Below are 12,998 nucleotides of genomic sequence, written 5' to 3'. Positions count from 1 at the left end.
GCTCGGTTTCTTTATCAGGTAGGTGTAGATGTCAGGCCACTCAACCGAGGTCACGTTAAACCTGTCAGATCGTCCATCCATTGAGTGAGCGTGTATGGGTCAGCCTGGTTCCGTCCATTAAAATTAACTTTGTTAAATAACAATCGCTGTCCTGGACAATGAGTGACCTTACACATTAAGATAAAATTGGATTTTCTCCAGTCGTTAAAAAAACAAGCTAATGAAACTTGCTAACTAACGTTAGTGAACTGGCCAGGGGAATCGTTCTGCCTCCGCCCACAAAAAAGTAATGATGTTTACTAACTGAAAAGGGGTCTATAGGGCACAGTTGTAGCCAATGAGCTCGCGGCTCAACCTTTATACAGTAGCAGCATGACTTACTTGCTCACAGCAGCGTGTCATGTGAATTGGCAGTAGCAAGTCCCGTACTTGCTCTGCAGCAAGTGTAGCAGATCTATTCTGCCAAGACCAAACTTTTCAACATTGTCATATCCATTACCATGCCAGACACTCCTACAGTTGTCATGACATTTAAATGCATTGGTTTGATTTTGTGTAGGCAAACGAAAGCAAAACCCAGTGAAAAGAGAGAAGAGCAGGATCCCTCTATACAGACAGAGGGGAAACCTTCCCTAAACTCTGAAGCATCAAGTACCTCACACAAAGTACACAATTCCAAGAGGTAAAAGCATTTGATATCTGACAATAATAACTAAAAGTAACATTTCTCTATACTAGATCATTTGGACAGATGCATAATACTGAGAGGAATAAAGAAAAATCCTTATTTTTAATTTGATTGTATGAGTGGCTTTTTGTATTCCGGTCAACATGCCCTTTGGGTCATGCATGGGATGTGGTTTATGGGCCGTACATGCATAAAGCAGGGAAGCTGATGGCATTCATTCGCTCCAGTGATCTCTAATAGTTTACCTTTTATCACCCATTTTTTTCAGCAGCAGAGGGTATAATGCCTCTAAAGCTCCGTCCTTCAGAAATGTAACCACGCATGGACATAAACTACCTAAACAGGTCCACCCTATTATGACAGGTACTGAATCTGTTTTAGATCCTATAGGCTCTGTTTACAGCTGGTGTTTAGATGCGTTTTGGTCGATCGGATCACAAGTGGAGACGCTAAATACAGGTGTAAACAAGGTCTAAAGCGTTTTGAGCTTGTCCACTTCCAGAGGGAGTCGAAAACACATTAGACCGGATTGCTTTCGTAGTGTAAACGCTCATGTGATCGAATGTGTTCAGACAGCCACAAAAGACCGTCTACTCTCCGTCTACTGAACTAATGCGTAAACATTATGGGAAGAGCTCTAGCCAGATGGGATTTAAACTTTGTCGGCTGAAGACTCAAGTTTGGTTTGAAGATGAAAAACATACCAAGCACAATGTTCTCTCCCCATTCCTGATTTCTAACACACACTCACAGCGTTCGGCTGGTCTTGTGTCTGTCAGAGCAGAAACTAAAGCTGATGCTCTCCGTATGTTTTTCCGTCGTCTCCGGTCGCGTTCATATGTAAATTCATCAAGCTTATTTCGTCCATTAGATTGAAATATCTGGAAAAAAAACATACATTTACCCACCCATAGACCCTCTTCTTAACAAAATCAGGACAGAAGTGGTTGAAAGTGGACAAAAGAGACGGATTAAAACACCAGGTGTAAACGAGAATGTGTCTCCCTCATCTACTTGTGATCCGATCGACCAAAACGCATCTCAAAACCAGGAGTAAACAGGGCCTTATTCTTTTTTTAAAGCATTTATTGTTCAACTCATTTGTCTCAGAGTTCCTGAAGCATTTTGTGATGCCCATGGGCTCCTGTACAAATACAGTAGGGTCCAAAAAAGATTTTCTTTTTCTTATTTAAACATTAGAAAAGCAAGGAGAATGTGAAGTCCAGTCAGAAAGTGTGCATGAAAAACAGATCCAGGCCCCTCAAGTAGTGTCGTCTGCAGATGAGCAGGATCCTCATGAGGCCCAAAGTGAGGAAGAGGAGAATGAGAGCGCAGAAGGACACGTGCCTCTAGAACTGTTTGCAGAGGTACACATCATATACATTTACATTTATGCATTTAGCAGACGCTTTTATCCAAAGTGACTTACAAAAGAGGAACAAAAGCAATGCCCACTAGTTTAAGAAGGAAGAAATGCAGGAGAAGAAATAGTAGTAATGGCTGCAAGTGTCAAAACACACTTTTTATTTAACTTCAACTTTGGACAGTTGTCATTGGCTCATTGAGATGCAGTTAAACAAGTGTTCTGTTTGTGTTTCTCTGAGTCCAGTTTCTACAGGCTGTGATGACAAAGAATTATCCACTCGCCAAGAAGCTCTGTCAGATGAGTAAGCAGCCATTTGAATTAGTATTGTTTACTATAGTATTGTTATTTGGCATTTCTTACATCATGATACTAATGTTTTCATCATTCTCTTTCATTCTTTAAATGTAGTTTTAATTTATGAGCCCCAAAACTCAGAGGCTAAGAGCTTCCTGCCTCTCATTGAAGAAAAGTTACTGATAGGTGAGTTCATATCTATCCATCTATCATCTATCTATTGTTCTATCCATCTATCTATCGATCCATCTATCATCCATCCATCTATCTATCTATATATCAATCAATTCATCTATCATCTATCTATCCATCTATCTATGTATATATATATGTATATATAGTATCTATCTATTCATCCATCCATCCACTTTTGACATGGTAATTCTACTTTGTTTTCCACTCAAATTGAAGCATTTACATTTTTATGACAATATCAAGCTTCACTGCAACTTTCCTCTTTAGTTTGTAAATTAACATAGATATATATATCTCTAAACAAAAATGTTTTGTGAAGCACACCAGGCATGACTGAAAATTAAATAAAAGAAATGTTCCAAATGGGTAACTTTAATAATGAAATTCAAGTGTGTTGAATTCACCTTCTTCATCTGGATATCCTCATTAATTCTAGAAGCGGAGGAGGAATCAGATGATGATGATGATGATGATGAATTTGACACATCTGATGATGATGATGAAGATGACGTTGAGGATGATGACGATGAGTCCACAGATAGCTCTGACACAGATGAAGAGTCCACTGAAAGCACAGACGATACATTATCATCTTAATCATAAATAACAAACAACAAACTATCTAGTGCGGTGCGTTTCACACAGTCCTATAAGCAAGCACTGTATTGTTTTAATATATCCAATGCTTATAAACAATGTGTGATGTGTCCAGAATATTATGTATGCGCAGTTATGTCAAATACTGACTGGACATTCAATTATATCCTGCTTGAATTGTAATCTAACCCCCGGTTTCACAGACAAGCCTTAAGCTAAAATGCATGTTTGAGCTGTTTTAACTGAGCGCAACTTGCACTGGCATATCTTACAGTTTTTCTCGATTGTTTACACACATTTTCTGAAAGCATGCCTCATATTCTCAGAACTCTACACACAAATCCCCAAAAACACACACAATGGGCAAAACCCCTCAATTCTCCTGCAAAATGAAACTTTACATTCAAAACTATGTTATTTCTTCTCAAAATGGTATTTTGTTTTCAAATGACACACACAAACCATCATATGAATAGACATTTATAAGAACCAGTTGAACACTGATGTGCTCAATGTAAAACACTATGATGAATGGAAAACACTTCTTCTCCATTCATCATAATGACTCAGGCCTTTTTTTGTTCAGTGTTACACTTACTACAGACAGTACATATATAAGTGTGTTGTAAAATATTTGAGAATATTGTTTTTATACTCAGAACACACAAATACATGGTAACAAATATATTTTATTTTTCCCACAAAAACAATGTACACAGTGTACATCCCAACCAACACAAAGTTGTACATACAGTGGTCTACATACAAAACAACAAAAGAATTGACTGTATACAGTAAAAAAAAAAAATCCAATGTTGGCATCTATTGCTCCATTGAAGAGCTGACCTGTTGCCCTTTCATGCTAAAGCTCTGATTGCTAATTGTAAAACTGTGTGACGGGTGTTTGCCCATGTGATGAGTCAGTGTGCATATTTGAATGGCAGTGTGTTCCTTGTGAAAACAAGAGATTTTCTGCATGAAAATTGTGCCAAAAGCAGAGAATTGTGTGTAGTGTTTCGAAAAAGGTGTGTTTTAGATCTGCAATTTGAGTGTAAAGCAGGAATTGTGCTTGTAGTTTAGCAGAATTGGTTCAGGGGGTTGGTGAATGAGTTACATGTTGTGGTCATTGTGTCTCAAGTACCAGAAAATGTGTGTAAACAATTGAGAAAAACTGTAAAATATATCAGTGCCATTATTTTGTCACACCAGCAATGTTTTTTCTAAGACACGTTTATAAAAGCTACTTAAATTGAACTAAGGCCTGATCCTGGTTTACTCTAAGCCCTGTCTGTGAAACCAGGCCTATATGTCTTAGGACAATAAAATAGATTTTTCCTACTTCACTTTTTCTGTTTAGTTGTTCAGAGAGCGCAAGACATTTTAGCGCCATCTGATGGAGGAAAATGAACACGACTGTTTCACAAATATGACCGAGTAAGAAGGCTGTTAAAAAAGGCTCATCTCAGCAACTATAATATTTTGAGACAGAAGTCCAATAGCCTACAAATACTTTTTTGTCTTAAAGTCTTGTCTTAAACTTTTGTGATCCTCTAGACTCTAGAGTAAAATGTATACATTTTTTTCTTTTTCTTTTTTTTAAATAGCTGTTGCACATGTGAACACAATAAACCCGATTGATGCATGCGTTAAGATAATGATATATACGCTTTCAAATGCGTTTTTGTTGTCAGGACTTTAATGTATGCGTCTACAGACACTGGCTATCAAAAACACCGACTGGAGTGAGAAGGTGTGACAACTAGCCCCGGGCTCTTCTTGACCCAGTGGAGCTGTCCAGGTGCTGAAACTGCGGCAGTGGAAACCAGGACTGACACGCTGGATAGGTGGAGGTTTAAAAAGAAGGATCTTACAGACATGAACAGAGCAGCTCAAGTGTTTTTCCAGGGCGCTGCCCAAAATCCTTCATTCAAGTTCAAGTTGGTCTGTTCTCTGTTGCCACCTCGTGGATGTCTTCCAGATGTCTCGAATAGGTGATGACGAGCTGATCCACAAGTCGTGCATTAAATGTTTTTTTGTTTTTTTTTACATTAGGATGGAATTCTTTCATTTGTTTATTGCGTCCCTCCAAAACAACAACAATAAAAATGTGAGCTCGTCCTCATGATGTATCTGCCTTTCTTTCTCTCTCCCTCTCTCTCTCTCACTCACCGTTTTCTCACTCCCACGCTATTTTGACGTGTGTGTATATATTACTTGGAGAATTAAACTTCATGTGTCTGATGACTTGAGTCCAGATTTAATAATCCTCAAAAAGTACCCGTGGATATTAACCCGTGGAAAAAATACAGCTGAAGTGAATTTTGGAGATTCTCCTGTCGCCTTTGGAAGGATAAACACTGAATCAGGAATTTGGCGCTGGATGGATTTTTATTTTCTTGTGCACTCTTCTGGTTTTCTCATATCAAGTGTCTCACAGCCACATCACGCGCTGTGAAACATCCTCCACGTGCCATTTTTCTGGATTTTACTGTGACACCTGTGACTTCGCAAGGTAAGCGCTCACCTTCTGCGTTCTGATCTAAATGTAAGCCTTTTTTTTTCTTTTCTACAACATTGGGAAGATAACTATATGATAAACTGAACTGTGCCTTTTGTATTCAGTTATAATAAATGCATGTATAGATTTAAACCAGTTTCTGCCAGTATTGTGATCCTATGTTCATACTGGAACGCGTCTGGCAAAATAATGATCTAAAAACATGGTGTAATTTAACACATGAGCAGCGCAATGATTTTTTGCCCATATTTCACTAACTCCGACAGTGATTGATGCGCATATTTTGAGGATATTTAAAGATCATCTTAATTGAGAAATCAATAAGTCACTCTTTCTCTATGCATTCTCTCTCTTTTCTTTATTTTTTTTTTCTTTCTTTTTTTTTTTTGGACGAGAGTCGTTTAGGCGTCTGACCTTCTGTAAAATCATCCGTAACAAAGAAATATTATTTATCATCGTCACTAACACTAATAATCATTTCTGTCCTGACTCCGTCGCCTTTGTTATGCTGCGGTTGAAGTGAACAGATTCTTCGTTTTAAATGATTCGATTTAAAGACCTCGTTACAGAGCCAATTAAGTCAGACTTCACGGTCTGCCGCGCGCCGGAGCTCACAGGGGCGTCTGGAGAACACCGCCATCCAAAATACCAACTTATATAGGTCGGACTATCTTCAGAACTTACCTAGCATTCTTTTCGTTATTTCTTAGGTGTGTTGTTGTTTTTTCTCGTGCTGCAATGTGCGCTGTTCTGTCAGAGCGCATTTCTGAACCTGACAGAACACTGAGCGCGCGCGCGCGTGGCGCAAGACAAATTATCCTGGCGACGCGGAGTGAATTACTGCCATTTCATAAGGAGAATTTGATGCGTGATATTGTGCTAGAAAAAAACGCTTATTTTTATAAAGCTATATACTTTATATGAGATATTAGCCAGTCTTTTTTTTATATAAGCAACTGTTATTTGTGCCATCACTTTGTTTATCCTAATTTCTCCACATTTTCCGTGTGTAGTGTGGGGTTTTTCCTTCAGTCTGAAAGCAGTGAGGTGTTTCTCCAGGACTGATGGCGTCTTCTGCACCTTCTTCCTCGGCTGGTGATATGGACCCAAACACGGCTAATTTACGACAACCTGCCACAAGTAGGTCTCTCTGGATAACGCGTTTTTCACTTGGCTTGTTTACTCCGTGGGGTGGCGATGTTCATCACTGCCCTGAAAAACACACCGCGCCGTGTGAGATGTCTATTAGCTGACAGCTTGAGAGACAAATTATGAATTATCTTTAGATAGATAGATAGATAGATAGATAGATAGATAGATAGATAGATAGATAGATAGATAGATAGATAGATAGATAGATAGATAGATTACAGTCATGCCAATAAAGCAAATTTGAATTGAATTGAAATTAAAACGAGAACCCCTGATTATCGTTTTATTACAAAAAAGATTATTGTAATAAGATAGTTTTAATTATATTTGATTATAGTTTTCGTCATAGAAATGTAAATTCTTCATTTGCAGGGAGATCGATGTATATAGATGTAATAATAATAATAATAACAATAATCTTATACCGTTATTTTATTTTTGCTATTTTTCTAGAGATAGTTTTAGTCTCAATTCTGCAGATTACAAATGAAAAATATTATGCAAATTGTATTCTTAATTTTACTCACAAATAAGAGCATCCTGCTTCTGCCTAATTGCATTTAATTATGGCCCCGATCTAATAACAATAGCTCTGCATTTTGCCTCGTTTTATGGGAGCTTGAAGAACAGCAATCAGCCATCGTCTGCTCTCGACAGACCCACCTTAATAGCGCAATTACTAAAATTACCCGCCATCACGGTCCAATTCACATTTTCCTTTGTAAATATGCTGAAAATGCCCGAGTCAAAAATAGACTACATAAAAGAAACTGATTTGATCTGGTTTAAGAAAGATGCAAAATAAATAAAACTGTCATGCTAAAAAAAATTTAGTAGCCTACCAATATATGGTTTTTTTTATGTTAGCTATATACATTTTGATATAAATTGTAAAAAGCATTATGTGTTGTGCTGTGCTGTTGTGTGTGTGCGCGCGCGTGTTTTGCTATTATCTCCCTGCCAAGCTCTATCTCACGCTCACTGACCTGAGGGGCGCGCGCTGTCTCTGCCTCATCTGACAGCGCGCGCCTGGGGCAGATACTGCTAGATCTGCCCTCAGACAAAACCCACCCCAGAGATAAATTCATTTCAAACTATTGCTGATGATGATAATAATAATAATTCACCTTCGTTTCTTATCGCTCTATATTGCAACCATTTTGTTTATATAAATTCTATTTGTCCTTGCTGAATAGTGTTGTTCGTGTTTGCTTACTGCTGTGAGTGTGTGTTCATTTTATTTCATTTTCATTGTATCAGCATCTAAACTTTATGGCTGCATCTGTCTGGTCACTTATGCTAGAGGTCATTCATGTATTTTTTCGAGTGTGTTTTCTCTCTCTCGGCTCTCTGTGTGACGGCTGGCAAGTCAAACACAAGCGTTTCACTCAATTAATTCCGAGACCTCATTTCATGCCCGCTTATTTTAAACCGCCTCTTTGCCGGATGTGTGCCACCATCTATTAGCGGCCTGCCTCTCTGATAGCCTCTATTGATCGCTTGATGAAAATCAAGCCCTTTCAAAAAAAAAAAACTAAAAAAAAGCTGAAATTGAAAAGCCACACGTTCGGCAAAGACCCGAATCTGTTGCGCACATTCATTGTCTTCTGCGTCAATGCATGCTGACCCTTAATTTTGCGCTTTCTACAGCATCACCCATAGCATTAGGAATAGAATAAACTCTGGGATGTTGAACAGCTCTCCAAACGTCTCGTTTTAGCCGGCGACGCGTGGTACGGGGTTGCGCACGGATGCACGAGGAAACTGGGCATGAAGATCTGTGGTAAGTTACAGTGCCAACATTATCTCAGTCTTGAGGTCAGTCAAGGTGCCAAAGTGGAGGGCACCTTTATCCATGCTGTTGTTGCTCTGTTGACCCAGGTGCAGAGCCGGATTAACGCAAAGGCAAACTAGGCACGTGCCTAGGGCCCGATTGGCGGGATGGGGCCCAGACAGAGGGACAAAAAAAAAAAAAAAATGTACAAATGTCCTATCTACAATTTATTTCAATATTTATTTATTAACTAAAAATAGTGACGATGTTTATCTTAACCATAGACTGTTACATTACTACAGTTAAACCAATTAATGTGTCCGTTACAAAGCGGGTGCCGGCTTCTGAAAGTATGTGTAAAGAACGCATCCATCAGGTGCTGCGAGGCAAAAGCCTAATAAGCACACAAAGAAGCACATCTCATACAGCATGGATGTGTTAGTTGTCGTCATCTATTTTGGAGTGATTGCAATGTATTCTAAATATAAACTTGTACTGTAGATCAGCGTCATTTCTGGAAAAATCATTCACCGCTTTATTACGAGTTTAAAAGAGCGCGAGCGTAACGTGCCCAAGACGCGACGCTTTGAATTTGCGCGTACAATGAATAACATCGCGTCGGGAGCTGACTAGTAAAAAAGCTACACAATTAAAAGACAAGACGTCTGTATTCTAAGTTAAAAAGCCAACACACTACAACATTTTTAAATGTTTCAAATAAAGGATCTCATATCTATGGGTCTATCTTCTAAATTCTGCTGATGATTAGATTCCTGACATTACGCCAATAATATCACTTTATATATTTTTTTCTGCTCAGTAGCGATCGTGTCTTTCTCTTCCACTTGATTTGTGTATAGCATATTTAAGGTAGCAATGCAATATAAAATCACTTATGCTCATCTACTGAAGTGGGATTCTGGAACTGTGAATAAATTGAATAAAACAGCAAAATAACAACAACAACAATAACATCTTCATTAAACAAAAAAGAGATTACCTTAGATAAAGTTTGATTAATATGTACATACAGTACCGGTAAAAGTCTGGACCCATTACTATTTTTAATGTTTTTGAAAGAAGTTTATTATTATGCTCTACAAGCCTGCATTTATTTGATCAAAAATACAGAGAAAAAAAAACAGGAATATTCAGCAAGGATGTGTTAAATATATAAAAAGTGACAGTGAAGACTTTTTTAAAACAACTTTTTAATAATCAAAGATCCTGAAAAAAAGTATCACAGGTTATAAAATAAATATTAAGCACCATTTCTAACATAATAAATCAGAATGATCACGTGGCACTAAATTCAGCTTTGCATCACAGAAATATAAAGTATAGTAAAATAGAAAACCATTATTTTAAATTTTAACTATTTTCACTATATTATTTTTCTGTATTTTTGATCAAATAAATCCAGGCTTGATGAGCATAAGAGACTTCTTTCAAAAACATTAAAAATAGTAATGTGTCCAAACTTATGTACTGTGTAAGTAAAAATATACTGCTTTTAAAATTAAATGTTGTATAAATAAAAAGGTTAGGAATCATATTTGTTTCAAGTGTTTTTTTATTGGGGGTGGGGGGCCTCCAACATGAATTTTGCCTAGGGCCTCCTAATGTCTAGAACCGGCCCTGCCCAGGTGTGAATACATATGCCCTAGATATGGAGCAAGAGACTGTCGTTGTGTGTTTCCATCACACTAAAGGTCAGCGAGCTGTTATTTACCCTGTAGGCGAGTGTGTGAACAGGGTCTTAGTCTTTTGTTCCCCCGTATCACCCCTTGTTCACTCTCATTATTATTTTCTGGACACAACAAACAAAATAAATAAATAACTGACAAAGGAAGGGATAGAAATCAGCCCCGAGTTAGAGATTCATGCCAGGCACGATTTTTGTAGGTTGTTAGGCAAGAGAAGAGAAAAATAGCCCGTAGAGAGTGTGAGTCGTCAGTGTCTGGATGGAAATATTTTCTCACGGTCACTTAGACAGGTTTTCATAACTGGATTTGAAACACTATATATCAGGAGAAAAAGGGGCTGCCTGTGTTGCTCTCTATTAGTTTCCTGGTGGGTGGTGCTCTCCCTCTCTCTCTCTCTCTCTCTCTCTCTCTCTCTCTCTCTCTCTCTCTCTCTCTCTCTCTCTCTCTCTCTCTCTCTCTCTCTCTCTCTCTCGACTTGTCTTTTTACGCCACACTGCTCTTTATAGCCTGCTAAAAGATGTGAAGAGGATTGGGTGTTTTTAAGAGGATGACGTCTGGGAGGATGTGGCCATCCTGACTCCTGCTGAACTTTAAATCGTTTTACTCTTGTGTATCTCAAGCCCAGATCCTCTCTATTTAATTTAGCCTGATGTGTTTTTTGTTTAAAAAATTAACATGTAATGAGAATTATGCCCTGATTATTGCAAAACCGCATGAATCTAATTAGTAATATGTACATGCTAAAGCCTAAGGGGGAAAAAATGAAATGATCATTCTGTCATTAAAATTGTTGATGTATATATATATATATATATATATATATATATATATATATATATATATATATATATATATATATATATATATATAATTTGCAAGGATCAAGCCATTTTACAGCTGATCGCCGTCCAAAATTTCAGGAGGTATTTTTTAGCAATGGTGATTGAATGTCGGCTATTTTTAGTCCAGTGCCTGTAAGTTATATAAGATTAATAGCCTATTGGCCGAGTTCAGAGGCTGTCATATGTGGATCAACTTACTTTGTTGTGTATTTTCAACAGTTAAAATATGAAAAATAACTTTTATATTGCATTTTGGGAGAAAAAGTGTCATGCACTTATTGCATTTTGGGGGGAAAACTAATCATTTTTTATAAAAAATATTTGAAAATCGAAATCTGGATTTGAAATTTGTATGTTATTATTACCTAAATATGCTATGTGAAAGTTTGAAACAAAAAAATAGTGGTTTTCATCTTTCCACTCTCTTGGTAAAGAAAACACATTATTACTCATTATTAATCATAATGGATTTATCGCGTTTTGAAACCAAACTCTTCATATAGCCTACAACAGATATAGGCTATACAGGAAATGTGGTCATCACTGGTTGTGAAGGCGGTTCATCAATTGCAAACAAGTCATTGCGCATTGTGCCGATCTGAGTCGAAGTCTCACCGCTATTCCTGTGATGAAATATGTGCGTTTCTGTCTCCTAGCCGCTTCACTCGCTGTCGTCTTGTAGTAAGCTGAAGCAAACTCAGATGTAGATGGCTTATTTTCTCCTTCTCGCTCATCTTTTCGTGCGTAATATTGTACTTTGCACAACGCTGCCATTGTCACCGGCACAGCATGAACTCTCACGCGAAGATGACAGCGGTTACGCACAACACGTCAAATCAAGTTTGAAAACAGCCGCATTTTACCGCGCAGTATTTTGATTGGTCAATCTATCAATTAGACTAACATATCAACAATTTCTTATTTTTCTTATTTTATTTTAAGCAATCAGAAATCTGAGGGGGCCGGACATGTAAATGAGGGGGCCTAGGCTTTTTATCTATCTATCTATCTATATTTTTTGTTCATTTGTTTCTATATGATTTCATTTGTTTATTTATTTTTTTATTAAACTTTATTTTAATGTGTCTTTGTTACACTGTAATTATATATTTAAGTAGCCTACTGAGTAATATTAAGCAACTACATGTACTTACTATAGGATTAGGTTTAGTTTAGGGTTAGTTGCATGTTATTCTGCATTATTTATTGTCATTACTAACTACATGTAACATATGTAACAATGACACTGTAAAACAAGAGAGAGAGCTCATGCAGAAATTGATCTGAATAGACTCATCTTAACGATTTAATGAAACGAAATGTATGCCTAAACCATTGCTCAAATTGTTTTAATGAAAAGATTCAGCGTATATATCAAACGTAAATAATTAGCTATTTTTATCTTAATTGCATGCGCAATAAACATGCTCGACGTGGTTGTAAAGACAAAAAAATCCTTTAGCATGAGAAAAAGAGAGAGATTTGGTCTTTAGCAAGAGAGAAAACAGAAAAAAATCCATTTGATAGCCGCAATGAAATCGTGTCGCCTGATGTTGAGCGCATCTCCAAAGATTCACGGCATAGAATAGTCATTATCTCTTATCAGAACCGAGCCTGAATGAGAGAGACGGGCTGCGGGGTGGCAGAGGGGAGTATTAACGCAGGCCTGCGCTCTCTGATAATATTGTGCGATAGTCCAGCTCAAAATGAAACAGATAAGACAACCGGGCCCTCGTGACCGAAAGAGGAAATATGCTGTTAAATATTGAAAAATATTCTTTATAATCTCACTAACCATCTGTGACCCATGTTTTACAATGCAGACCTCCATAAATAAAATCAGTCGAAATAATAATGAATGCATGC

General features: G+C 37.5%; 1 protein-coding gene across 1 annotated transcript; it reads left to right on the top strand.

Annotated features, from left to right (window-relative positions):
• Positions 1-565: 565 nt before the first annotated feature.
• On the top strand, positions 566-4,476 carry erich2 (glutamate-rich 2). The gene is made up of 6 exons (XM_081380177.1): positions 566-682; positions 957-1,051; positions 1,889-2,055; positions 2,298-2,355; positions 2,463-2,534; positions 2,980-4,476. Exons 2-6 carry the CDS (start codon positions 1,045-1,047, stop codon positions 3,138-3,140), a joined length of 465 nt encoding a protein of 154 aa, XP_081236303.1. The 5' UTR covers positions 566-682; positions 957-1,044; the 3' UTR covers positions 3,141-4,476.
• Positions 4,477-12,998: the final 8,522 nt, after the last annotated feature.

The sequence above is a fragment of the Scardinius erythrophthalmus genome (assembly GCF_964197995.2).
Source record: "Scardinius erythrophthalmus genome assembly, chromosome: 12".
Lineage (NCBI taxonomy): Eukaryota > Metazoa > Chordata > Actinopteri > Cypriniformes > Leuciscidae > Scardinius > Scardinius erythrophthalmus.
The sequence above is the reverse complement of the archived record's forward strand: the minus strand, read 5'-3'. Positions and strand labels throughout refer to the sequence as shown.

Coding starts and splice junctions, on each gene's coding strand:
- erich2 (XM_081380177.1), top strand. Junction 2,356..2,462: donor CAAGAAGCTCTGTCAGATGA/GTAAGCAGCCAT, acceptor CTTTAAATGTAG/TTTTAATTTATGAGCCCCAA. Junction 2,535..2,979: donor TGAAGAAAAGTTACTGATAG/GTGAGTTCATAT, acceptor CATTAATTCTAG/AAGCGGAGGAGGAATCAGAT.